General features: G+C 60.4%; 1 protein-coding gene across 1 annotated transcript in view; it reads left to right on the top strand.

The window, feature by feature from the left end:
- Erfl (ETS repressor factor like) overlaps positions 1–25,896 on the top strand; it is a 32,778-nt gene extending 6,882 nt beyond the window's left edge. Inside the window, 10 exon segments of the mRNA XM_048329981.1 lie at positions 28–143; positions 2,236–2,341; positions 3,859–4,063; positions 5,115–5,170; positions 9,179–9,361; positions 23,710–23,976; positions 24,212–24,407; positions 24,489–24,606; positions 25,133–25,155; positions 25,157–25,896. Coding sequence (XP_048185938.1) covers positions 28–143; positions 2,236–2,341; positions 3,859–4,063; positions 5,115–5,170; positions 9,179–9,361; positions 23,710–23,976; positions 24,212–24,407; positions 24,489–24,606; positions 25,133–25,155; positions 25,157–25,579 — 1,693 coding nt within the window. The 3' untranslated portion in view covers positions 25,580–25,896.
- Positions 25,897–25,933: the final 37 nt, after the last annotated feature.

Below are 25,933 nucleotides of genomic sequence, written 5' to 3'. Positions count from 1 at the left end.
CTGAGTGGCTCTGTCTCCTCTTTCCAGAACCATCGTCGTCTCCCCATTGTCCTCGGCTCCGATCAACGTGGGGCCTCCGTGTGTCTGCGTGTGCTTTCTGGGGGTGTCAGAACTTGTGTGTGGACCCGTGTCGGAGGACATTTGTATGGGGCAGCTGTGTCAGAATTGGCGTGTGCCCATGGATTTGGAATGGGGGAGTGTGCATGCACGCGCACGTGTGTGTGTGTGTGTGTGTGTGTGTGTGTGTGGTGGCGTGTGCACAGGCCAGTGCTGCTGCCCAGGCTGTGGGACCCCACACAGATGTCTCTGAGGCAGTATGGGCCTGTGGGGTTCCTGCTGGCCCCCCTGTCCGCCACGCCTGCCTGTGGAGAAGGCAGCCAAGTTCAAGTTCACGGGCCCTCCCCTCCCCCTCTGCCATAGCCCACCCTGGAGGGGCCACGGAGGGAGAGCAGGGGCCAGGCCAGGCCACAGGCCATGGGCATCGGTGGGGTGGCTGGCTGGGCGGCCCTGGTCTGAGCTCATACATCAGGCCTGACAGGCTCCGAAAGCCCCGGAATTAAAACCTAAATCGAATATTGATCACCCGCTCCGGCCGTGGCGCCCACGATGCCCCCCCAGCTGCCTCGCGCCTGCTCCCCGCTCCCCGCTCCCAACGTCACCGTCACCACCGCTGTCCTGTCCTTCTGTCTTTCTTACCCCCTCTCTCCCCTGGTTTCTATCCAGGTCCTCGCCGTGATGCCCCCTCAGCCAGAGACACAGGCAGCCATAGACACCCCAGGAACCCCAAGACAGGTGGACAGACAGACAGACAGGCCTGGCCCAGAAGTGCTTAAACACAGACAGTGCACAGCCAGCATCACAGAGATGCCGACAGAGTGACACACAGACAGTCACAGATTCCAGAAAAATTCTCCCCACACCCAGTACACAGAGTGTGACACTCAGATCCAGGCAGACCACCCGGGGTCCCGTGATGCCCAGCAGAGTGAGACAGCGACAAAAGCCACCCATGCCACGCGGGCAGACAGACACACGGATGCACTCGGCAAGTGGCAGAGAACGCCGCCACCCACTCCTGTCCCCCCATTTCCACTCATCCAGACCCAACTACCACCGCCTCCAACTCCCATCTTGGATGCCACCCCACCCTAGATCCAGAACCCAGGAAGCCCGCTGTACCCCCTCTTCCTAGACATTCCCAAACTGCAGCCCACTCCCCCCACCTCCCATAACAACCCTGGGAGCTCTTTCCGTGGCCCCAAGTTGGACCTGGGCAAATGAGCTCCCCATTCAAAGAGGCAGGGACAGCACCAAGGAGGCACTCTCCAGAAGCTGGGTGTCTGTCTCCTAAGACCACCTGTGGGATGGAAGCTAGACAGTAGGAAGGACTTCCCCAGGCCATGAGTGTTGGGGGTCCGCCCTGAGCGGACAGGGGTGCTGCCCCCCACCCGCACCCACCCCACTCTCAGTCTTTCCAGCTGGGGCGGGCAGCCATGGGGAGGCGGGTGGCAGCGGCGGCCGCCTGGAGAAGATGAATCTTTCATGAGTGATTTGCGGCCGCCTCTTCTCGTCCCGTGTTGTTTAATGTTTCAATTTGGGCGAAAGCAAAACATTCAATCAGGCGGATTAAGTGCGTAATGCGTCTCATCGCTCAATCTGTCGCCTCCGCCGGGCAGCCCGCCGGGTGGGGGGGAGCGGGGAGGGGTGACGAGTAGATGAGACCCCAGCCAGGAGAGCCCCCCAACCCCAGCTTCCCTCCTAAGTCTTGCCACCAAAGCCCCTCAGTCTGTAAACAACAAACAAAAACCCACTGGGCCTCAGTCTCCCCTCATCCCCAGGGACTCGCTCTCTCCTCTGTTTTGGGGTGTCTGCTTGCCTTTTGGGGCCCTGCCTTTTCTGCCTCCCTCTGTCCACCGGCCCTTCTCTGTCTACCCGTGTAAGTGTCCACCCGTCTGTCTGTCTGTTCGTGTGTCTTTCCGTGCATGCCTGTCCTCTCCATGTGCTCCTGACCTCCGGATCTGCTTGTTTTCCGTGTCTTCTTTCATCGCGGGACCTGCGCCATCCCTGTTCCCCCACTGCTCGCTCCTCATGGTCGCTGTCTGTCTGTACCAGGCCTGGCAGCACAGCTACGGCTGCCGGTCAACAGCAGTGCCCCCCACCCCCCATGGATCTTGCTTTGTGCCCTCTCTCCTTGGGGGGGGCCCTCTGCCTTGTCTGCCCCCTTCCTCTTTTTAGGCCGGCTGCTCAGCCCTCCTCTCCCTCCCCCTGGCTCCGAGGCCATCCTTTTCTCCCCACCCCCCAGTTCTGCTGCCACAGGGGTCGGCTCCGGCCGGGGCTCCAGGTTCTTGACCTCTCGGCACGGCCCCTCCCTGTCCACTAGGGGGCAGCAGGCACAGGCTTTTCTGCATGGGAGGCCGACAGTGGTCCAGGATTCCCAGCCAGCACCGTGGTCTGTGCTGGTCTGTCTGCCCCCCCACACCCCCCCTCCCCGCCAGGCCCCAGCCTCCACCCTCATGCCCAGGGGTCCAGGCCTAGCCTCCTCCCTCAGACCCAAGGGTCCAGGCAAATCCTTCTCCTTCAGACCCAGAGTTCAGACCCCAACACCCTGAACACAGGGGTTCAGGCCCCAGGTCTCCTCCCTCAGACCAAGAAGCCCCTCCCCCATCTCTCCTCCCCTACAGCCCAGGACTGGGATAAATGGAGATTTCAGCTGGTAAACTGACAGGCACTAACCAGAAATGTCACCACCGCCTGTGGCTGAGACCCATGGGGTGGGGGGTGCTGCCCTCCCAGGGCCCAGGCTGGGTGGGTGGGGTCACAAAGCGGACTTGGCCCACACCCACGTGGGGGGTGCAGAGGGCACAGGCGCACAGAGACCCCACCCCTAAACATAGCCCTGCCACCCCAGAAGCCCCGGCCCCCAGAGCAGTTCCCCACAAGCTGACCGGAAAGGTCTCCCCAGAACTCCCCGTGTCCTCTGCATCTGCCCTCTGCCCCCACCCCTGCGTCTCTTGGGACACCCCTCCTTCTCTAGGCCCATGGCTCCTCTGCTCCCCACATTCGCCTCTGCTTCTGGGGCCTCCAGCGTCTCTGGCATCTCCCCAGCTCCCGTTCCTGTCCCTGCCTGTCCTCTCATTTCTGTCTTTTCTGTGTCAGTCTGGTTCTCCTCCTGCCTCCACATCTTTCTCTTTCTCTGACTTTATTATTTTTTGGGTTTTTTTTTTTTCTTAACCTCTCTATGGCAAGTTGCTAATGTCTGGGTTTTTCTCTGAGACACCTGCGTATCTCTCGTCATGTTTCCTTCATGTCTGTCTGTCCATCTGCCTGCTTTTTTGTCTTATCTCTGCCCCTCAGTCTCTTCTCCACATAGCCTCCAAGTCTCTCTCTTTCTCTCTCTGTCTCTCTGTCTCTCTCTCTCTTTCTCCCTCCCTCCTTTCCTCCCTCCCTCCCCACACCAGCCTCTCCCCACTGCCCCTCCATCTCTATCTCCCGGTCTCTGTCTCTCTGTCCATCCATCTCTTTCCCTCCCTGCCCCTCCCTCCCTCCCCCTCTCTCCCTCTCTGTCTCACTCTTCGCCTCTCTCTTTTCTCTCTCAAGTGTTTTCAATTTTATTCTGAGTGGAATTAACTACCCCTGATGTCAAATTGCCGCCGAAATCGATAATAATATCTTTACAAAAGAGGATATTCTTCTCTCGGAGAACGGCCTCTGAAAAATGGAAAATTTAGTCGAAATTGATTCATTACTTGACACTTTATAGAACGGCTGCGTATTGATCGCACCTGTCATGTCCCATCTCCCCTAATCGAAGCTGAAGGCCGGCTCCGATGCCCGCTATTTTTCATAATTCCACCGCAGCCGACAGCTCCACAAACACCGGCTCGCTCAGCCTCCGCCTCCCGCGCTGGCCGCCGCCGCCGCGTGCGCCCTCGGCCTGGCCCTGGCCTCGCGTGCCGGCCCCGGCCCCGTGTCCATCTGTCCACCCACTCCCGTGTGCCGCACACAAGGCCGCACTCCCCAGCCGTCCGGCTGCCCTCCCTACTCCAGCCCCAATCTGGAAGCTGTCTGTCTGTCTGTCCTCCCACCCCGCCCCCCAGCCCTGGTCCACCAATTCAGCCTTCCCAAGCCTTCCCCTGGCACTGAGCCCCTTACACCCGATCTGTCTGTCTGTCTGTCTGTCTGTCTGTGTGTCGGCTGACTCTGCACACACACACACACCCCAAACTCCCTGAAGCCTCTTTCTGCCTCTGTGGCTGTCTGTCCATCCTCCCAGAACTTCTTCATCTGGTCTCCACCTTCCTCCACCTTGTGGGGGGCCTCCAGTCGGTCCCCTCTAATGGGGGGAAGGGGGAGGGAAAGGGAGGGAGGAGGGACCTCTGCTGGTGACCCCCTCCCCAGATAACTTGGTACCTCAGGATTCCCCCAGCACCCTGCCCTTGCCTAGCCCAGTTCCATCCCCGGTTAACCAGCCTCGCCCCCCCAGGACGCCGGCTCTTTCTCCTCAGCCCCCATTAACCCCTTCCTCTCCCTCTTTGCCTCCTCCCCAGGCAGGGGGTGGGGGCAAAGGTGAGCTCTGCTCTTAGTGGGGACCTTGAGGAAAATCAGACTCAGGCCTGGCACTCAGGGTGCCCGGATCTTGGAGATGGGGGATCTTGATGGACCCAGAGGGTCCAGGCTGGGGGGGGCAGACACTGCCTGAGGCCCTGGGCAGAGGGTGGGGGTGAGGGGTGCAGGCCTGGAGCCCCAAGGGGGGAGGAGTGGGGAGCTCCACCCAGGGGTTAGGCCTCCTGGGCTCAAGGCCTACTTCCAACACCCAGGAGCTGTGCAGTTCAGGTGAAGCAAATTCTGTACCTCAGTTTCCTCTTGATAAAATGAGGACAAAGCTAATTACCACACCCAGGGCCAGCCACAGAGCAATCCTGGTAAAATGCAAAACTCCAACCCAGACTGGTGCATCCAGCCCTTCTTTAGCACTGTGGGCACAGGAGCCCCCATCCCCATAGCACTGTGGGTACAGGAGAACCCCACCCCCATGGCGCTGTGGGTACAGGAGCCCCCCATCCCCATGGCACTGTGGGTACGGGAGCCCCAGCCCCATGGATCTGTGGGTACAGGGGTTCCGCATCCACAAGGCACTGTGGGTACAGGAGCCCCCCATCACCATGGCACAGTGGGTACAGGAGCCCCACCCCCATGGATCTGTGGGTACAGGGGTCCCCCATCCCCATGGCACTGTGGGGGAGCCCCCATCCATGGCACTGTGGGGGAGCCCCCATCCCCATGGCACTGTGGGTACAGGAGCCCCCACCCCCATGGCACTGTGGGGGAGTCCCCACCCCCATGGCACTGTGGGTACAGGAGCTCCCCACCCCCATGGCACTGTGGGTACAGGAACGCCACCCCCATGGATCTGTGGGTACAGGGGTCCCCCATCCCCATAGCACTGTGGGGGAGCCCCCATCCATAGCACTGTGGGTACAGGAGCCCCCCATCTCCATGGCACTGTGGGGGAGCCCCCATCCCCATGGCACTGTGGGGGAGCCCCCATCCCATGGCACTGTGGGTACAGGAGCTCCCCACCCCCATGGCACTGTGGGAGAACCCCCATCCCCATGGCACTGTGGGTACAGGAGCTCCCCACCCCCATGGCACTGTGGGGGAGCCCCCATCCCCATGGCACTGTGGGTACAGGAGCCCCCATCCCCATGGCACTGTGGGGGAGCCCCCATCCCCATGGCACTGTGGGTACAGGAGCCCCCATCCCCATGGCACTGTGGGGGAGCCCCCATCCCCATGGCACTGTGGGTACAGGAGCTCCCCATCCCCATGGCACTGTGGGGGAGCCCCCATCCCCATGGCACAATGGGGGAGCCCCATCCCCATAGCACTGTGGGGGAGCCCCCATCCCCATGGCACTGTGGGGGAGCCCCCATCCCCATGACACTGTGGGTACAGGAGCCCCCCCATCCCCATAGCACTGTGGGGGAGCCCCTATCCCCATAGCACTGTGGGGGAGCCCCCATCCCCATGGCACAATGGGGGAGCCCCCATCCCTATAGCACTGTGGGTACAGGAGCCCCCTACCCCATAGCAATGGGGAGGACAGGCTGGGAAGCCTGGCTCTTGGCAGGAAGTCAGCCCACCCAGATTTCACCTTGGGTCACCTTCAGCTGCCCTAGGAGGTGTTGTTCATGGTGAAAAAGAGGGGGTGTCAGTCCCCACAGAGGGCCTCTCATTCCTTTGGAGGGATAAGTGTTTAAGAATACTACAGGCCCAGGCTCCAAGCTGGTCTCTCCTTCCTGGGTGATAAATTCAACTCTCTGGATGTTGCAAGCTAGTGAAAGCTCTCTCTCTCTCTCTCTCTCTCTTTCTCTCTGTCTCTGTCTCTCTCTCCCTCTCCCTCTCTCCCTCCCTCCCTCCTTCCCAGAGGGCACCCCCTCTCTGCAGGGTATTAAGTACAGGCTTTGTTCCTGCAGCCTCCCCGGGGGTATTAACTACAGCTTAATGACCCCCTCCTGAGAGAGGATTTCCCCACCCCTGGGTGTGCTACACGCCCCCCCCCCCCCCAGCCTCAGCCCGAGGCTTCCTCCAGCCCCGGGTCAGAGAGGGCGTGGGAAGCCTCCAAAGCACAGCAGAGGTTACAGAAGTCCCGGAGGTGCATAAGGGAGGGAGCAACTAGGGGGCTTCTGAAGACCCTCACGTGGATGGCTACACACACCCTCACGGGTAGGTCCTGCCCTCCCCCCCAAGTGAGCTGTGTGAGGGTGCATGCGCAATCTGGGTGTCTTGTTTGGCTGGATTTTGGCAGTTGTGGGGCTTGAACTCAGAGCCTCGGTGCTGTCCCTGAGCTCTTTTGCTGCTCAAGCCTAGCACTCTACCACTTGAGCCACAGCTCCACTTATGGCTTTTTCTGAGTAGTTCATTGGAGATGAGAGTCTCACAGGCTTCCCTGCCTAGGGCTGGCTTTCACCTGCGGTCTTCCTATCTCAGCCTCCTGGAGTAACTGGGATGACAGGTGTGAGCCACCAGTTCCTGGCTTGGGTTTTTTGTTTTTAAATAACTGCAGTTTTTCACCTCTCCTGGGGGTGGGGTAGAGACATTACCCAGGGCCCTGGTGATCACTGATCACTAATTTCTCCTGGATGGTGAGCTCCTGAGCTCCCCATGCCCCCCAGGGCTGGGACAAAGGCATGCACAACCCTGCGCAGTTTACAATTAGTGTTCTTGATGCCCTAGCCGGTGCTTGCTTGAGTGCTTGAAGGGTGTAGCCTACAGATCTCCCTAGAGAGTGCCATTTCTTTCCCAAAGAGTGTCCTGTACAGAGAATATTCCAGAATCACCTCCTCGGATGCGGAGAAGGAGAAGTGACTGGGGATATTCTCCACAGTCTGGTGGGCCTGGTCGGTATCACCCTCTAGCTAGATGCTGTCTTGTGGATGCTGTATGTCACCCACAGGTTAGGCACCCCACGACCATGGCTCTCCCAGGATTGGGGAGGAGTAGGCTAGAGAAGCAGACAGACACCCCACCCCGTGCTGGGCTCCTGGTTGTTCTAGTCCAAATGAGAAAAGTTCTAGCCAAGCCAGGGAAGCTGTGGTGTCTGGCAGAAGGTTTAGCATTTTTAAATTGTAATTTCAAGGAGCCATACCCACACGTCTGCCCTTCCCACTTTTTTCCTGGCCACTCTGGGGGAGGTGCTTGTTACTGTGTCCCCATTTTATAGATGAGGAGACTGAAGCAGCCAAGCTGGGCCTGGCCTGCTCACAGGGCTGAGGTTCCTCCCTCCCGGTGTCCCTGTGTCAGTACAGTGGAGGTGATCTGTTGGGGGGGGGTCCCTCCTGCACCCCCACAGCCCAGGATAAGGCTGGGAGACCTTTTCACATGGGGCTGGGACCCAGATGTTTGGAGCAGGAGGACAAAGAGAAAGGAGGAGGAAAGGGGAGGAGAGGAAAGGAGCCCAGGAGCATTTAAAATGGGATGGTGGACAGCAGCCCAAGGTGTGGGGGGGTGGTCCCAGGGAGCCCTGAATGCTCCCTGGGCCCTGAGATCAGTCCATAGACGTGGAGGGGGGCGGGGTTCCTGGGGCTTGAACTCAGGGCCTGGTGCTGTCCTGAGCTTTTTTGCTCAAGGCCAGGGCTCTTCACGCCTTGATGGTTTCCGAGTAGTTTATTGGAGGTCAGAGTCGCCAGGACTCTCCACGGCCGGAGCTGGCTCACAATCCTCCCATCTCATCCTCCCGAGTAGCTGGGATCACAAGTGTGAGCCTCCGGTACTTGGGATTTCAATGGGGCTGGGGGAGGGGGCTTCTCCTGGGGGGAGGACTGTGGAAATGGAGGGGAGAGAGAAAAGGAGGGGGTGGGTGTCTGAAGCGACCAGGGCCTTGTGTCCCTGGGGTTAGGGCGTCCAGTGTGCAGAAGTCTAGAAGCGTGGGTGTGTATCAGTGCACAGGTCTTTATTTTGTATAGGTGCGGGTGCGTGGGTTGTTTGTTTCCGTGTGTGTCACTGTGTTCCTGCGTGTTGTGACCTCAGGGCCGGTCTGTGTGCACTTCGTGTGTGTCCATGATCTCTGGTTGTGCGTGTGTGCGCGCACTGCGAGCTCCGGGCCCTGGCCGGGTCCAGCCTCAAGCGCGGAGCCTCACCTGCCCCGCGGCCAGCCCGGGCCGGCCTCTGTCCGGTCCGTCGGTCCGGGAGTGGTCCTCCGCAGGGTGGGGCCGAGAACCGGGGGCTCAGGGGGAGGGAGCGAGGGTTTCTCCGCGCCCCCCCCCCGCCCTCCCCACTCCTTCAGTCCCGGGATCGAACCTTATTTAGAGTCGCGATTCGACATCTGTTTTCAAATTTGATCAGCTCTGAACTTTATTTTCCGAGTTTGAGGAAAATTATATTCCATCGATCGCGCGCCCGCCCCCTCCCCTCCCTCCCTCCCTCCCTCCTCTCCCCTCCTCCGCGCCGCCCGCCGCCTCCATCCATCCGCGGGCGGGGAGGGCTCGGGGCCGGCGCGGGGGCGGGGGGAGGGGAGGGAGGGAGGGAGGAGGAGGGGGAGGGGAGGAGGAGGCGCCGAGGCCGCCGGCGCCCCGCGCCCCGCGCCCCGCCGCGCGCCCCCGCCGCCCCGTCCTCCGCGCGCGTCTCGGTTTCGGGGTCTCCGCTCGCCTCTCTGTGTCTCCACGCACCCCGTCCCCAGCTCCCAGTGTCGGGGTCTCCTCGACCTCGTCCCTCCGATCTCCGTCCTCACCGCACCCCAGGGGGTTCCGGACATCCCCGCGCCCCCCCGCCCGGCGCCCCCTCCCCAGGCCGGGCCATGGCTGCGGGACCCGAACTTTGAACACTTCGCCCAGGACCCGAGCGGACGCGCCAGCCCGGGAAAGTGAGTGCGCGCCGCGGGAAGGGGGCGGGACGGGGGTCCCCGAGGCCCGGGATGGGGTCTTCGTGGGGTGCTGCTGCGCCTGACTCCGGGGGAGAGCGCCAGGGTGCGGCCTCGGGCCGGGGTGAGGGGTTTGCAGGGCGCTGGGAGGGAGGGAGGGGGTTGGCGAGCGCTGGTGATGGGGTCTGGGTTTGGGGGGGATCTGGGGCTGGGGGATCCGACCTGATGGAGGTCTGGATAAGCCAGTGGGATTTAGCGGCCAGACTTGAATATCTGGGGTGGGGTTGGGGACTGGGTATTTAGGATTGGGGGGCTGACAAGTTGGGGCTGGGGTCCACGTGAGTTTGGATGTGGGGGGTGTTGGCCAGAGTTTCGGGCGCGAATTTGGCTTGTGTATGTGGGGGGGGTCCCAGGGTCTGTGGGGAGGGCCTGGGGCCAACCCTGGGGTTGGGAGTGGGGGCGAGGGGGGTGTAACCTCTGGGCACCCTTCCTGTCCCTCATTCCCTAGCAGTCGCCTCTGCTGGGCACTGACTGCTGCCATTTCTCCCAAGCTAGACCTATGCCCACCCACTGTCCGTCTGTCTGTCTGTCCCTGTGTCTCTCCTAGTCATCTCTAACTCTCTCCCAGGGTTTGTCTCTTTGATTCTCTCTCTCCCCCCCCCCCTTTTTGGGTCCAGCTTTTAGACTATGGCTAAAATAGGCAATCTGTGTCTGGTGTCTGTCCCTCTCCGTGTGTCTGTCCGTCGGTCTGTCTCCTTCAGCATCTCTCTGTCTCTCCCCTATCTCTCGGTCTCTGTCTCCCCCTCACTGGTTTCCGCTCAGATTAAGCCGGGGACCTAATTCCAGGCCCAGGATCGAATTTTCTGGCAACAAAGGGAAATAGCGAATCGATCGGTCGCTCCGGAGATTAAGAGACAAGCGGCGCGCGGATCTATCACAGCTAAACGGCCCCCCCCTCCCGCTCCCCCCGCCCCGCCGGCCCGCCGGGGCCCGCACGCGCTCCGCATCGGCAAGCAGCCTCCCGAGCCCCGCGGCCACAGAGACAGGGACCCCGGCCCGGCGCTGGAAACGACGCCCCCGGGGGAGGGGAGCCCAGGGCATGGAGAGAAACCGAGGCAGCCACCCCTGGGGGCACAGTCCCGCAGCACATACCTGTAGTCTCAGGTAACACCTGTCGTTCGCAGTTGTGACCCCCGCGAGTCCCCCGCCTCTGGACCCTCAGGCAGGCCCCTACACCGGTCCTGCACCCTGGCTCCTTCAGTCGCTCACCTGTCCCAGCGTCGTGTCCCCTCTTACCTACCCTGCCAGATACCCAACACCTGGGTGTCCAAAATCTACCCCCATGCCAGGAGCCTGGTGTGCCTCTTCACACCTCTCACCCCTTCCTTCTACTCCGGGCTGTCTTCTGCCTTGCATGCTGGCGTGTCCTCCACCTCTGCCTTTCCCCCAGCAAGCCCCGGTCACCTCACAAGTCACACCCAGCCGGATGACAGTGCTCACACTCCTCACCCTGGCTCACCCTGGCTACTCCAGAGGCTGAGGATCACAGTTCAAAGCCAGCCCAGGCAGGAAAGATCGTGAGACTCTTATCTCCAATGAACCACCAGAAAAATTGCAGCTCAGGTGGTAGAGCGCTAGCCTTGGGCACAAAAGTTCAAGCCCAGGACTGGCTCATGCTCGGACACACACACACACACGCGCACACACACACACACACACACACACACACACAGAGCACTCATAGGCGGCCTCCTAACCTTCATCCTAAGTTACATCCCGTCCCTGCTCACTCTTCTTACCTATCCTCACGTCTTCCAGAACACCCTCCCTTCCTCAATGGTCCCCTAGAGCCCAGGTGCACCCCACATCTCTCTCCACCTGCACCTCCTGTCCCTTCACACCTGCCACTCCCACTCGTCCCAGGGCCCCTTCTCATGTCCTCACCCCACACTGTCTTCCTCCCGAGCCCTGGTCCCCTGGGAGTCCTCTGTCCCCACCCACTCTCGGTGTCTAATGCTTTTTTTTTTTTTTTTTTGGTCAGCCATGGGTCTTGAACTCGGGGCCTGAGCTCTTTTGATCTTGGCGCTCTACCACTTTGAGCCACAGTTCCACTTCAGGTCTTCTGGTGGTTCATTGGAGATAAGAATCTCATGGACTTTCCTGCCCAGGCTGGCTTTGAACTTCGATCTTCAGATCTCAGCCTCAGCCTGGGATTACAGGCGTGAGCCCCCAGCACCCAGCTGCTTGAGGCCTTCCATCGCCACCTCTTAGAGCACAGCACACTCACGCCCTTGGGTGGGGCAGCCGTCCTCCCACCTGGCCCTCAGGCGCTGGCTGTCCACTTTTCTTCTCCCACACCTTCCCCCTGCTCTGCTTTCTATGGCTATGCCAGACCCTGGCTGCTGGCTCATGCTTGTCATCCTAGCTGCTCAGGAGGCTGAGAGCTGAGGATCATGCTTCAAAGCCAGACCAGGCAGGAAAGTCCGTGAGACGTTGTTGTTTGTCTGTTTGCCAGTCCTGGGGCTTGAACTAAGGGCCTGAGCACTGTCCGTGGCTTCTTTTGCTCAAGGCTAGCACTCTACCACTTGAGCCACAGCGCCACTTCGGGCTTTCTCTGTGTATGTGGTATTGAGGAATGGAACCCAGGGCTTCGTGCACGCTAGGCAAGCACTCCACCACTAAGCCACATTTCCAGCTGTGAGACTCATCTCCCATGAACTACTAAAAAGTCAGAAGGAGAGCTGTGGCTTAGGGGGTAGAACATCAGCTTTGAGCAGAAAAGCTAACGGGCAGCGCTTAGGCCTGGAGTTCAAGCCCCGGGATCTGCGCGCATGCACACACACACACAATTATACCAGCACCTGCACACACCAGACCATTCCTCAGTTTACCTCAGTCCTCACCTTTCCACCACACAGTCACTAATTTCTTCAGCCCATAAGTGCTGAGACCTTATCACCACCCCACCCCACCCTGTACACATCATCTCTTCTGCTTGCTCCCTGCCACGCTCCCGACCTTCCTAACCTATCTCTAAAGAGGCCCCAGACGCCACAAACCCTGCCCCAGAGACAACACCCTTTCCACTTCTTTCCCTTTTTTTCCTCAGCATCCGGGTCACCCTCACCTTGCCTAAGCACCGGGGACATCCTCCAAATCCCTCGCTCTCAGCTCTTCCATCTCCACTTCCTGCAGCCCACACTTTAAGGGGCCAAACCTTCACATGCCACACGCCCGGCCCTTGGCCCAGGGCCTGGCTCTCAGCCATCTCCTCAGGGAGCCCCTTTCTTGGTGAGCAACACAACCCCTAAAGCATCTTTTTTTTTTTTTTTTGTCCTGGGCTTGAACTCAGGGTCTGGGCACTGTCTTTGTGCTCAAGGCTAGTGCTCTACCACTTGAACCACAGCTCCACTTCCAGCTTTCTCTGAGTGGTTTATTGGAGATAAGAGTCTCATGGGCTTTCCTGTCCTGGCTGGCTTGGGACCATGATCCTCAGATCTCAGCCTTCTGAGTAGCTGGGATGACAGGTACCCAGCACCTTAAAGCATCTCTTAAACGCAGGTGGTGCCTGTGCCCAGCCACCGGCCCCACACCTGCACCAGCACTGTAATGGCAGCAGCCTGCAGCCACAATGCCCACCACAGATCTCTGGGCCTCATACCAGTTGTTCCTCCTCCTCCTCCTCCTCCTCCTCCTCCTCCTCCTCCTCCTCCTCCTCCTCCTCCTCCTCCTCCTCCTCCTTCTCCTCCTTCTCCTCCTCCTCCTCCTCCTCCTCCTCCTCCTCCTCCTCCTCCTCCTCCTCCTCCTCCTTCCTCTTCTTCTTCTTCTCCTTCTTCCTCTCTCTCTCTCTCTCTCTCTCTCCTTTCTTTGCCAGTCCTGGGGCTCAAACTCAGGATGCTATCCCTGAGCTTTTTCACTCAAAGATGGCACTCTACCACTTAAGCCACAGCTCCACTTTCAGTTTTTTTTTTGCCAGTCCTGGGACTTGAACTCAGGGCCTGAACACTGTCCCTGGGTTCTTTTTGCTCAAGGCTAGCACTCTACTACTTGAGCCACAGCACCACTTTTGGCCTTTTCTATATATGTGGTGCTGAGGAATCGAACCCAAAGCTTCATGTATATGAGGCAAGCACTTTACCACTAGGCCATATTCCCAGCCCCCAGTTGTTTTTTGTTTTGTTTTGTTTTGTTTTTTTGATGGTTAATTGTAGATAAGAGTCTCATGGACTTTCCTGCCCAGGCTGGCTTTGAACCATGATCCTCAGATCTCAGCCTCCTCAGTAGCTGGGATGACAGGCGTGAGACACTAGCTCTAGATTTTCTTCTTTTGCTTCTGGCAGCACTGGGGTTTGAACTCAGGGCTTTGTACTTGCTAGGCAGGTGCTCTACCACCGAGTCCCACGCGGCCCCAGCGTATCGTGGTTGTTATTTCTAACCAGCTATAAATGCTGCTGCTGCTGCTGGTTCTCCTACCTGCTCAGCCGTGTCCTCATCTCATCACACCTGCCTGCCCCGTGCCCACTGGTGCAGGTGATGAAAGGTCTGTGTGACAGGGCACCTAGTGTCACTCATCCTCGAGGGACCTTCTGAGGCAGGGATTCACTCTGGTCTCCAGCAAAGGAAACAGAGCTCTGAGAGGTCAAGTGGTTTCTTTGAGGTCCCAGGAATGGTAAGCTCTTGGGAAACTGAGTCAGCCAGAGGTCATCTGACTTGGGAGACCCCCCCTCCCTTCAAGGTCCCATCGGGCCCCCTCCAAAGCCACAGGTATGCCTGTCCCCTTCTATTTGGCACCTTCACCACCACCTGCTGTGTCCAGGCCCACCTCCCGCTCTAGGAAGCACCCTAGCTTTCTGCGCTCAGGCTTGCCTCCCATAGTCATTGTCTCCTGGGCCCACATCTTCACCCTACCCTCCTCCCAACACCCCACTTCTTCTTACACGCTCCCCTCTGCCACCTTGAGTTCTTTTCTATGAGGTACCTTTGCTTTTGTCTGTCCCCCCCCCATCTTCTTTTTCTCTTTTTGTTTCTTACTCTATCCTCGTCTTTTCATTCTATTTCTTATTTCTTTTTCTTGGGCCATTACTGGGGCTTGAACTCAGGGCCTCACACTCTCACTTGGCTTTGTCACTCAAGGCTGGTGCTCTACTACCTAAGCCACACCTCCATATCTTTGTCCTTTTGTTGGTTATTTGGAAATAAAACTCTCTCCCAGACATTTTTTTTTCTTTGCCTGAGGCTGGCTTTGAAGCCCAGTCCTCAGATCTGAGCCTCCTGAGTAGTTAGGATGACAGGTGTGAACCACCACGACGCAACTCCTTGGAGTCTCTCTCTGTACCTCTGGCGCTCCGAGTCTGTAATCCATACCATTGTATCTGTCACTTCTGCCCCTTGCACTCTCCTTGGGCAGTTGAGATAGCGAGGGCTTGAAGTCATCGTGGCCTGGGTTCAAGTTCAGGTTTTGCCACCAGCTATGTCTCTCACCCTGTCCGAGCCTGAGTTCCCACAACTGTGAAGTGACCATCAAGGGGTCATCCTAATCTCCCAGGTGCTGAGAGCAGTGAGAGGACCAGGGAGGATTGGGGCTGGATTTCCTCCATGGGTCTCCCTCTGGCCCGGCCCGGCCACCAGTGGGAGAAAGTGCATGTGATCTGGAGGATGGAGGGAGAGGTGGCTTGGAGTCCCAGCCAGCCGGCCAGGCCTGGTCCCAGGCCCTGCACTCGGGCTGGGGACAGGCATCGATCCGCCTCGGCGGCAGTGTGCGGGCCAGGATTGCATCTTGTCACGATAATTTATTGCTCTCATCCCGCCTGATCGATGGCGCTGAATTAGCACCGCGCCTGATGCCCCCGGAGCCCCGGGCCTCCCCCAGCCTGGCTGGACCCTGGCCCTTATGGGATCCCCGGTAGTCAGCACATGGGGGCTGCGGCCAGCCGCTGGGCACTGGGGCGCTGCCCCTGCTGTCTTCTCCCCTCGTCCCTTCCCTTTGGAGTCATGGATTCCATTTTTCTGTCTCAGACCCTCAGTTGCCCACTTCTCCCCATTCTGGGCCCCCTCCTTGTCTTGTTCCCCCACCCTCATGTCCTGTCTCTGTCCCTCCCACCCCCTGTGGTACCTGCCATCACCCTGCCACCCCTCTATGCCTCCCTGCTTCTCTGCCACTCAGCCTCATCGGGATTCTGCTCAGACACTCTTCCTTCTGCACGTACTTGGTGCCAAGCCCCGGAGCAGGATGTGGAGGCCCCCAGTCCGTGGCGATCGGCCGGGCTGGAAGGGCTCTGGCACTGCCTGTGCCCTCTCCCACCATCCCGCCCCTCTGTCCTCCCCTCCCCAGCAGCCCTCACTGGGCTATGTAGGGCTTGGGGCCCAGGAAGTGGGCTGAGACTACAGGTGGGGCCCGGAAGCTGGGGTTGGGGCTGTGAAGATGGGTTTGGGAGGGGGTGGACCAAGAGGAAGGGAGGCTCTGCAGGACAGGTGGAGGTTGCTTGGGGCGTGGCCATACCCCTAGGATGGAAGCTGGGCCAGATGGGCGGATGACAGGTGGAGACCATGAATCCACATGGCTGTTTTGTTTTTTTTTTTTAATTTCCTGGGCTCCCCTTCTGACCACCTCGGCTTTCCTCATCCACTTCTTGCCTGGGCCCTAATCCCTCAATTTTCCGCATCTCTGCCCCCTCCTCTGCCTCCTCTGTGACCCGGGGTCTACGTGTGCCCTTGCTCCCTGCCTGAGACCTCCAACTCTAATTTACTTTGTCTCAGCCTCTCCACTTCCTCCCTCTTCTCCAGTCCCCCGAATTCACATCTCTCCTGTCTCTTTGTCTCTTGGTGTCATCTCTGTGAGTCTCTCCCTGTCTCTGCCTTTTCTCTCTCTCCTTCTCTCACTCCCCCCACCGCTCATTTCCCTCTCTCTGTGTGTCCCTTCTGGGTCTCTGGGTACCCCCCCCCACCCGCCCAGCCTCCTCTAGCACTGTGGGTGTTTGCCGGGAGAGGGACCATGGGCTGGCAGCCAGCGTGGGGAGCAGCAGCGGCTGGAGCCCATGGCGCCCTGGCCTCCCTTTCCCCTCCCCCATGCTATTTGGTAGGCGGGGTACGTGGCACTGCGGCTCCCACCTCCCTGGGGACGCTCCCTCTCCCCCCACACACACACACCGACACTGTTCCGCATGCGGCCGCAGCCCTGGGCATCCAGGCGGAGACTGGAACTCCAGGAGGGAGCTAGAGACCCAGTGAGACAGAGACACAGGAGACAGGGAGAGACAGAGACGGGAGGAGGGAGGGTGTGGGTCTCCCTCTGCCAGCCACCCCCACACCTGGTGTCAGGACCCTCCTGTAGGCTCAGGGAACAACTTCCCCCAACCCACGCCAGCCTGCCCCCTGTGTATCCCGCCCAGGGCAGCCTCTGCAGAGGTCCCTGTCTGTGTGCCCTTGTGCTTTGGGTCACAGTGTGAATGTGGCTTGTGTGTGCAGTGGACTAGGTGTGGATGTGTCAGGCTGTGGAGCTGCATAAAGCTCACGCATGTTGTGTCCATGGAACCCACGTGGCACTCAGCCCTGTGTATCCAGCACGACAGTCCGCCTCTGCAGGGCTGCGCCAGGCGTGGCGTTTGTAGGCCAAGTGGCAGCATGTCCCTAAGGGTGAGGAGGGAGAAGGGGGGTAAGGCCTGAGGGCACCCCAGGAGCCAGGCTGGTAAGTGTGGAGTGGGGGGCCAGCTAGCGGGACCCCCAAACCTGTGTCAGACCTCTACTTGTGTGGGAGTCTGAGTGGCAGGGTGTTGTGTCAGGATCGGGGCTGGGTCGGGTGCCGATGGTGTGTGTGGTTATGGAGTTACTCGTGGCTGGGTGCAGTTTGTGTGTGTTTATGCCCAGTTCTGTGATGATGGGTGGACACTGGGTTTGTTCCGTGTGTGTGTGTGTGCATGCGTGCCGGTGTGTGGGTGTTAGGGGAGACTGTATTGCAGTGTCTGTGTCTTGTGTGCCCACACAAGGGTTAGGAGGGGCCGTGGGTGGTGTGCGGTGTGCGGTGTATGCATGGTGTGTTATGTGTCTGGTATCTGTGTGTGTTGTGTCCGGGTGTTGCCATGTCTGTGTGTGGCATTGGTACAGTATGTGGGGTGTATATGGTACATGTGGAGGTGGTGTGCAATAGGTGTTGATGTGGTGGTGTGCACATGGTGGGGGTGACATGTGTGGTGTACACTGGGGTGTGGTGTGTGGCACAGTGTGGTGTGTGGCATGGTGTGGCATGGTGTGGCGCTGTGTGGCGTGTGGCACATTGTGGCTGGTGACATGGTGTGTGTGTACCCCAGGACTGGTCCCCCTCTGGGCCGGGCAGCACCAGGTGGCCTGGCAGGTGTGGTTGGGCACTCTGGTGGGGGGATGCACACCAGCAGGACAGACACAGCGTGGGTGGAGCTGCACCGGGCCTCCCACCCACCTGGCAGGACAGGGCAGGGTGAGCAGCACGGCTCCCTGGGACCCTAGGGTGTGCAGGGCGGGGTGCCAGCTCCGGTGGGAGCTGTGTGCATGGAGTGTGTCATGGGTGTGCATCCAGGCAGGGTGTGCCTGTGAGCATGCCTGTGCGTGTGTGCCTCTGTGCTCACGCGCATGCGTGCAGGGGCAGCCGTGGGAGAGGGTCTTGCACCGCGTCTCTCTCCTCTTTAGACAGAGCCCCGGAGAAGATATGAAATTTAAAAAAAAAATCAATTTTCATTCCACTTGTGCAGACTGTGTTAAGGGGGGTGGGGACGGCCCGGTGAGGGAGGAAGGGGCTGGGGGCGGCGTGAGGCCCGAGGCGGCTCCCGAGGCGGCCAGCGCAGCTTAGAGAAATCAAAACAACTGGTTAAACCCCAGCCCAGGGGGCTGCTGCTGGGGGGAGGGGGCAGACGGGGAGACAAGGGGGGCAGAGAGGGAGCAGGCAGACAGAGGGACACCCTGAGACACGGCTGGACAGACAGACAAATGGAGACACTCAGAGGGAGACTTTTAGAGGCAGGCAGACAGACAGATGGACAGATGCTGACAGCTGGAGGGTGCTGAGGCAGCCACAGAAGAAGGTCTGACATGGGTGCACATTTTACACACACCCACACACATGCAGACACACGCTTGAGACGTGTGTGGATGGATGGACAGAGGGGTGAACAGACAGAGGGACAGGCAGTGCAGGAGCAACGGGGGGACTTGGGTGGGGTCTGAATGTTCCTCACCTCTCAACCAAGCCTTGTCCTGGGGAAGTGAGTGTGTGTGTTTGTGTATTTGTGAATGTGTGAGGGTGTGTATGCGTGTGTGTGCAAATGAAGAAGCTGCCACGTGAGTTTGCTGTCTGGTTGTGACTGGCTGTGTTGGTGTTTGTGTGTTCTGTGTCTCTCCATCTGTGCAAATGACCATGGGTGTGTGTGGTGGAGGGTCTTGGGTGTTTGTGGGACCCAGTGTGTCTGTTTCTATGTCACATTGTCTCTGTGCGTGAGTGGGTACGTCTGAGCATCCATGAGCCCTCGTTGTAACTGTCTCTGTCAGTCTGGGATTTGTGGTTGTGGGTCTTTGTTTCTGTGCAAGACTGAGTTGGTGTCTTGGGTCTCTGTGTCCAGTTGTGTGTCTTTCTGTGTGACTGTCTGTGGTGTTGTGTGTGACTGTGTTGGTGCATGTGATTTGTAGATGTGGGGCCCACATGACAAGGGTTGTGTACCAAAGGTGGCGTGGGGTGTGTTTTGTGTGGCATGGGGTCGTGTGTGTGACTTTGTAACTGTGGGTCTGAGGTTGTACATTGCTTGACAGTGAGGACACCCCCGTGAGATCATGTTGATGTGTGCGAGTCTGTGCCATGTGTTGTGGTGGGCGGGAGGGGTGTGGATCACCCCGGGGTGCAGGTTGTGCCTAGGTTGGTGTGGGTCTGTGTGATTGAGCGTGACAAGAAGCAGAGGGAGCAGGCCGGCCAGCCCCTCTCCACCTAGCTGCCTCACATGCACATGTGCGCACACACACACACACACACACGCACGTGCACACACACACACACACACTCCGTGCTGTGGCTGCGGGCGGTGGAGATGGGGGTGGGGGGAGTGGAGGAAGCAAAATAAAATTAAAAATTAAAGCTTGCCCGGAGTCCCCATCTGCACCGAGCGGCCAGCCGGCAGGGAGGGGCGGGGCTGCACGCTCCCACCCCCCAACAACCAAGGCGAGCGGGGCCCTCTGTCCATCCGTCCAGCTGACCCGTCCTACCTGGCCCTCGCAGCCCCGGGCCACAGGCCCTGGCTTCTTCCGTGGGTCGATGGGCGATCAATGGGGCGAAGGGGGGCGCCAGGGGCAGGAGGAGATCAAAAGGACCCCAAGAGAGGGACGCGGGGACTGAAGCCGAGACCCGGAGACACAGACTTGGAGATGGGATGGGGTAGGGAGGGGGCCGAGGCAGATATGGGGACGGAGACTCTGCACGAAGTGGAGATGGGAAGTAGAGATGGGGGAACAAGCAAACCCTGCGGAGAACCAAAGACTGGGGGACCGGCAGACAGGCAGACAGAGGCAGGGCCGGACACCCCGGCTGGGAGGGGGGGAGGGGGTGTCTCAGGGCGGGAACAGCAGCGGTGGCTGGGTGGGACAGGGCTGGGGGGGCTGGGGGGGCAGGCACAGAGAGGCAGGGATCCGGAGACGCCGAGAGCCCGCGCGCTGGCGAGGGGGAGCGTGGGAGCAGGGCCCCGAGCGCCGATCCCACGGCTCCTCGTTATAACGTGTCCGGAGGAGGCGGCGGGGAGTTGAAAGCATCGGGAAGAGAAATCAAAACCAACACGGAAATGAGAGGGGCCAAGGGGGGGGTGGGGGCAGGAGGAAGGAGGGGGACCCAGGGAGGCGAGAGGGAGGTGGGAGAGAGGTGGGGAGGGAGGGAGAGCTGGGGAGAGGAGAAGGGAGAGACTACAGGAGTGAGAGACGGGATGGGTGGGAGTGGAGGAAGGGGAGAGGGGGAGGGAGGGAGAGAGAGACAGAGACAAAGGGAAAGCCGAGAGAGACTTGAGAGACACATTGGGGAGGTGGGGCCGAGAGGGGAAGAGAAGGGGGACCAGGAGAGGCCCGGAGAAGAGAAGGGGTGGAGGTGAGCAGCAGAGACTCAGGAAGAGACTGGAGGATGGAGGAGATGGGGAGAGACTCTCCAGGTGGAGCAGGGGCCAGGAGAGGGGTGTGGGGGGAGGGAGCAGGTAATGGGGAGAGGCAGGGGTGGGGAGGAAGGGGGTGGTAAGCGAGGCCCCGGGGACATGCAGGGGAGGCCTCAGGCGGCAGATGTGGGCCTGGGGAAGGAAGCTGTGTGGGTCGGGAGTTGGGGTGCTCAGGGGAGACAGGGAGTGGGATGAGCGCCTGGGGAGCTGGGGGAACCTGAGGGACGGGGTACCTGGACTAGTCAGAAGACTGAGAGGAGAGGTCCAGGTCTGAGGGTGCGTGGGGTGTAGGGGTGTGAGGGGTCGGGCTGTTGAAGGGGTGAGAGGGGTAGGGGTAGCTGGAGTGGAGTGGATGCCCAAGGAGAGAGGCAGATCTCAATCCCCAGGAAGGGTGTCTGAATTGGGGGGATCCCAGGGAAATGGGGGAAGACAGAGCTCAGGGGCAGGAGTTGGGAAGTCGGGATAAGCTGCAGGTTGGTGGGGAGGGGAGGAGTCTGTGGACTCAGGCTGGAGACGGGGGCTGCCTGGGGGGGGACAGTGGGGGTCCTGGGCTCCCCCCCATCCTCTGGTCTGGTCTGCAGCTGCCCAGCTCTGAGCAGAGCAGATAGCGCTGGGGGTCGGCTGGGTGGGGGCGAGTTTCTTGGGAGTGGGCTATAGGAGGATGGGGAGCGCGGGAAGAGAGTGGCACCCAGAGCCTCGCCGGGAGACAGGGCACAGGGGAGCGGGGGACAGTCCCGAGGTCAGGCAAGAGGCAGGGGGCACAGCAAAGGCGGCGGGGACAGCGGGAGAGAGGGGCGGGTGGTGCTGAGCTAAGAGTGAGCGGCGGGACCCAGCCAGGAGCAGAGCGGACTGGAGGAAGGCGAGGAGGCTGCGGGGAAGAGGGAAGGGCCACGGCGGCGCAGGCTCCAGCCGGACAGACGGATGGACAGACGGGGTGGGGGCAATGACCACAGGCAGAAGGAGGGCTCTCTAGGGAGACCGCAGGGATAGGAAGGGATTTGGAGGGTGGGCGTTCTGGGGTTGCGGGGAGCCCCAGCAGTGCCCACTGGCTGATCCGTGTCTGTCTCTCCTGCTGTCCTGTCCTGTGTCTGTCTGTCTGTCCTGGCCTCTGCAGGGCCCGGCCGCCATGGACTGTAGCTGCGTCTCTGACCTTCTCTTCGCCCCACCCGCTCTGCCGGCTCTCTGGACCCCTGGTAACTGGCCCCCATCTCTCTCTCTCTCTCTCTCTCTCTGTCGCTTGCTCACTCGCTCGCCATCCACCTGTGTCTGCCTCCTCTGCTCTCCATCGAAGTCCCCTGGATAAGGCTCTTTCGTGGAAAAACTTAGCTAGGAACTTCCCAGCCTGCTGGGGAGACATGAGGGGTCTTTTTGGAGGGTGGGTGAGGTGGGGGGCTGAGCCCCCCAGCATCTTTGCCACACGCACACCACCTCAAGAATCTGTTGCCCAGAGGGCAGGGCCCGGGGCTGGAAAGACAGAGGGACAGATGGACAGGCAGCCAGAGCCCCGGGGGAAGACAGGATGGCTTGCTCAGGACTGGGGACGTGGTGGACAGGACGGTCAGCGTGGAGGTGACGTGTCCCGCGGGTGGGAGGCAGGGCGGGAGGGAGCCTGACCCTGCCTGGCTGTATGGCTCCCATTGGGGAGTGTGCCCACTCCCCCTACCCCCGGCCTGTCACACTTGTGTTTCTGCAGGGGCGTGCATGAGCTGAGTGCCTGTGTGTGAGTGTCTGCATGCTGCCAAGGCCATCTGAGAGGTTTTTTAGGGGTGTGTGTGTGTGTGTGTGTGTGTGTGTGTGTGTGATCTCAGAGGGGTGAAGGAGCTTTTTCCTGGTGTGGCGTGGCATGGTGTGAAACGTTCCTGGCAGGTGTCTTGAAGCATTGGGGTACAGTGGATAAGCCCCTGGCCTCTGTGTTGGGGGCCAGGCCGGCTTCTGCCATGTGCATGTGTAAGATACTGGGGTGAGCCCTCTGAGGACCGTGTACCAGGAGTGGTGGTTTTTCTGAGTTGGGTTTTGTGTTGTCGCCTGTGTGGGTTCCCCAGGAAGCCATGTTTTGGGGTATGAGATAAAGAAGTGGAAAAGGAGTTTGAAATTCTCCTTTCAAAGGGGACCTGCCTGTCATTGGCACCCACTTAGATGCCAGCAGCCCAGCTGGGACCCCAGCTCTGAAACCCCCCAAGACAGAAAGGGCTGCACAGCAAGAGGGCCTGGCCTCCAGCCTCCTAGCTCTCTCCTCCTGGTTGGGGCATGGTGGGGATCAGCTGTGTGCTCTGGGGCCTTGCCTGGGTCTGGGGTCTCTGAATGGGGAGAAGGGGACAGAGGATGGCAGAGGAGCTGGCAGAGAAGCTGAGTTTAGGGTCTCCTAGCTAGGAGAGGAGGCCATAGATGGCCAAGTCCCCCCCTCTCCATGTATGCCCAGTTGTAGTGTATGTGTAGCGGGGTCAGGTTGTCCATGCAGGGTGATGTGGGTCACAGTGTGTGGGCTGTGGGTGCGTGGACACGCGTGTGCCCGTGGATGGTGGAGGCCTGGAGGCTGTTCTGTTGTGCCATGGCACCCTGCCTGTGCCATCCTGTCCCTGGGGATCTGCATGGCCTGCTGCTGCTTTGTTCCCATGCTGGGCATCGGAGGGCCTTTGGGCTCCGGCGTCTTTTCACACAGCGGTGTGTTGGGGGGCCCCAGTCCCCGGGGGTGAGGGGATCTGTGCTTGTGGGTGAGGCTGGGTGCTGTATCTTGGTTTCCCAATGGCCCTCAGGGTCTGTGTCCTGCAGTGTAGTGTGGCTGGGTGTCTGTTGTGTGGTGGATTGGTGTGTCTGCACACACACTCCCCCTAGACAGCTGTCACCGAATGGGGCAGAGGCTGGGGGGTAGGGGGGCTGTGGAGGACACAGAGGCACAGGAACCTGCAGGACACAGAGATGTGTACACAGGCTCAGCCAGGCTGGGGCCTGTGGGGGCCTCAGGGAAGGAGGGGCAAGAAGGAGACGGGGGGGGGGCACTGGGTAGGGTGGTAGCAGGGGGAGGACTACTGTGCCTGGGAGTGCCCTTTCCTGCCAGTGCCTTCCCGCAGCCCCAGCTGCAGGAAACCAGACCCCGCCCCCCCATTCCTATATGCCAAGCCCTGGGGATCCTCTCTCACTCTCTGGACAATCTGGGGACTAGACACAGCAGGGAAGAGCTGGGGAGCCCCCCCCCCCATCCTACTGACCCCCTGGGCTATACTCCTTGTCTCTCTCCTCAGGGTTTGCCTTCCCAGATTGGGCCTACAAGCCGGAGTCGTCCCCTGGCTCTCGGCAGATCCAGCTGTGGCACTTTATCCTGGAGCTGCTGCAGAAGGAGGAATACCAGGGCGTCATTGCCTGGCAGGGGGACTACGGGGAATTCGTCATCAAGGACCCCGATGAGGTGGCCCGCCTCTGGGGCATTCGCAAGTGCAAGCCCCACATGAATTACGACAAGCTGAGCAGGGCCCTGCGGTGAGAGGGGGCGCTGCAGTCGGGATACCCTGCCTTGCCCAGCTTTAGCCCTTCAGCACCCCTGCCCCTCAGGCTGGGGCTGAGTCCCAGGGGACCCCAAAGCATCGGGCTCAATATGGTGGCTGCTGTGACGACTTGTGAAAGGGAGGGAGGCTGGAAGAACCCAAACCCTGAGCGTCGGAGCCCTGCCTCAGTGTCCCTGACCTTCCCCAGCACACCCTCTCTGCCCCCACAGCTACTACTACAACAAACGCATCCTGCACAAGACCAAAGGCAAGAGGTTCACGTACAAGTTCAACTTCAGCAAGGTGGTGCTCGTCAACTACCCGCTGCTGGACGTGGCCGCCGCCGCCAGTGGCTCTCCGCTCCTGCTGACCCCCGGCCCCTTCGGAGGGGGGCCTGGGCCTGATGCACCTCCCCTCACCCCAGAGGTAGGTTTAGATACGGGGCTCCCAGTCTCCAGGGGGAGGGGTGCTTTTTTCAGTGCCCTCTCCGAGCCCATGCCTCTCTAGGCCCTGCAGACCCTCTTCTCTGCCCCACGTCTGGGAGAGCCGGGAGCCAGGACACCCCTGTTTACCCCCGAGATGGATAAACTGCGTCTGGATACCCCCTTCCCGTTCCTGGGCTCTGGTAAGAGCCTGGTTGTATGTGGGCAGAGAATGAGAGAAGGGGGACTCCCGGGGGGGGGGGTGGACGGGGCCCAGGCTCAGTGCAGGGCGTATGTGTGTAAAAGCCAGATGGGAGGGCCAACTGGGGGAAGGGCTTCAGAGCACTAAATGAATGGGAGGGGGGACAGACATGTAAAAGTGGGAGATACAGTGGGTGCCAGTGGCTCACCGCATCATCCTAGCTACTCAGGAGGCTGAGATGTGAGGATTGAGGATTGTGGTTTAAAGTCAGCCCAGGCAGGAAAGTCTGCAAGACTCTTAGCTCCAGTGAACCACCAGAAAACCGAAGTGGCTCAAAGTGGTAGAGTGCTAGCCTTGGATGAAAAAGCTCAGGGATAGTACCCAGGCCCTGAGTTCAAGCTCCATGACTGGCAAAAACAAAACAACATAAAGTGGGAGACACACAATGGGAGGGCGTGGGAGAAAAGAGGCGCCATCATGGAGCACCCCATAGCGGCATGGCTCAGCTCCTCCCCCCCACCCCCCAGGTGCCACCGGCTATTCCAAGCCACCCCGGACTGCTGGGTCCTTATGGCCGCACCTTCCCGGAGTACCCCTGGAACTTTAACCCGTACCTCACGGGTCCCTTCCCCAAGCTGTCCCCCTCACTCTATCCCCCTCACTTCTACCCCAACCCTCTGGGCTCCCTGGGCCACCTGCCCTCTGTAGGGGCAGGGGGGGCCCCCACAGCTGCACCCTTGCTGGCTGCGACAGGGGAAGGCCTGGGCCCTGAGCGCCCCCCAGGCCTGGCAGCAGCCCCTCGCCTGGCCCTGCCAGGGGCCGGGGGCCCTGAGGCCACGCTGGGTGGCAAGGAGGACAGCGACTCGGAGCTGGAGATTACTGACGTGAGTGGCTGCAGCTCAGACAGCGAAGGTGAAGATGGCCTCCCGGTGCCCCCCAAAGCCGAGGTGGGCAAAGGGGGGGCTGGCAGCTGAGCCCTGGGGGAGGCGATGGATTCCAGGAGGCGGGGACCGCCTGTGAAACCTCTCCTGTCCAAGTCTTCCCCCAACATCAGCCCCGGAACGATGGCCTCCGGCCTCCTCCCTAGGTTCCAGTTTGAGGGGGGTCCCCACCTGGCCCCACTCTCCAAGTGCAATATGGCGCCCAGCCTCTGTCCCCCCCTGTGCTGTGACCTGTGTGTTTGTGTGTCCTGATCTCCGGTCCCTTCCCACACAGGCCCCCCCTGGGGACAGGGAGCTCAGAGCAATAACCCCGCCCCCAGCCCCTGCCCAGGAGGGGCTCCTCCCCCTCAGTTCCCGACACCCTCCCCCCCACACCCAGCCACCTCC

Source organism: Perognathus longimembris, chromosome 20 (genome assembly GCF_023159225.1).
Source record: "Perognathus longimembris pacificus isolate PPM17 chromosome 20, ASM2315922v1, whole genome shotgun sequence".
NCBI lineage: Eukaryota > Metazoa > Chordata > Mammalia > Rodentia > Heteromyidae > Perognathus > Perognathus longimembris.
This window is presented reverse-complemented; position numbering and strand designations above follow the sequence as displayed.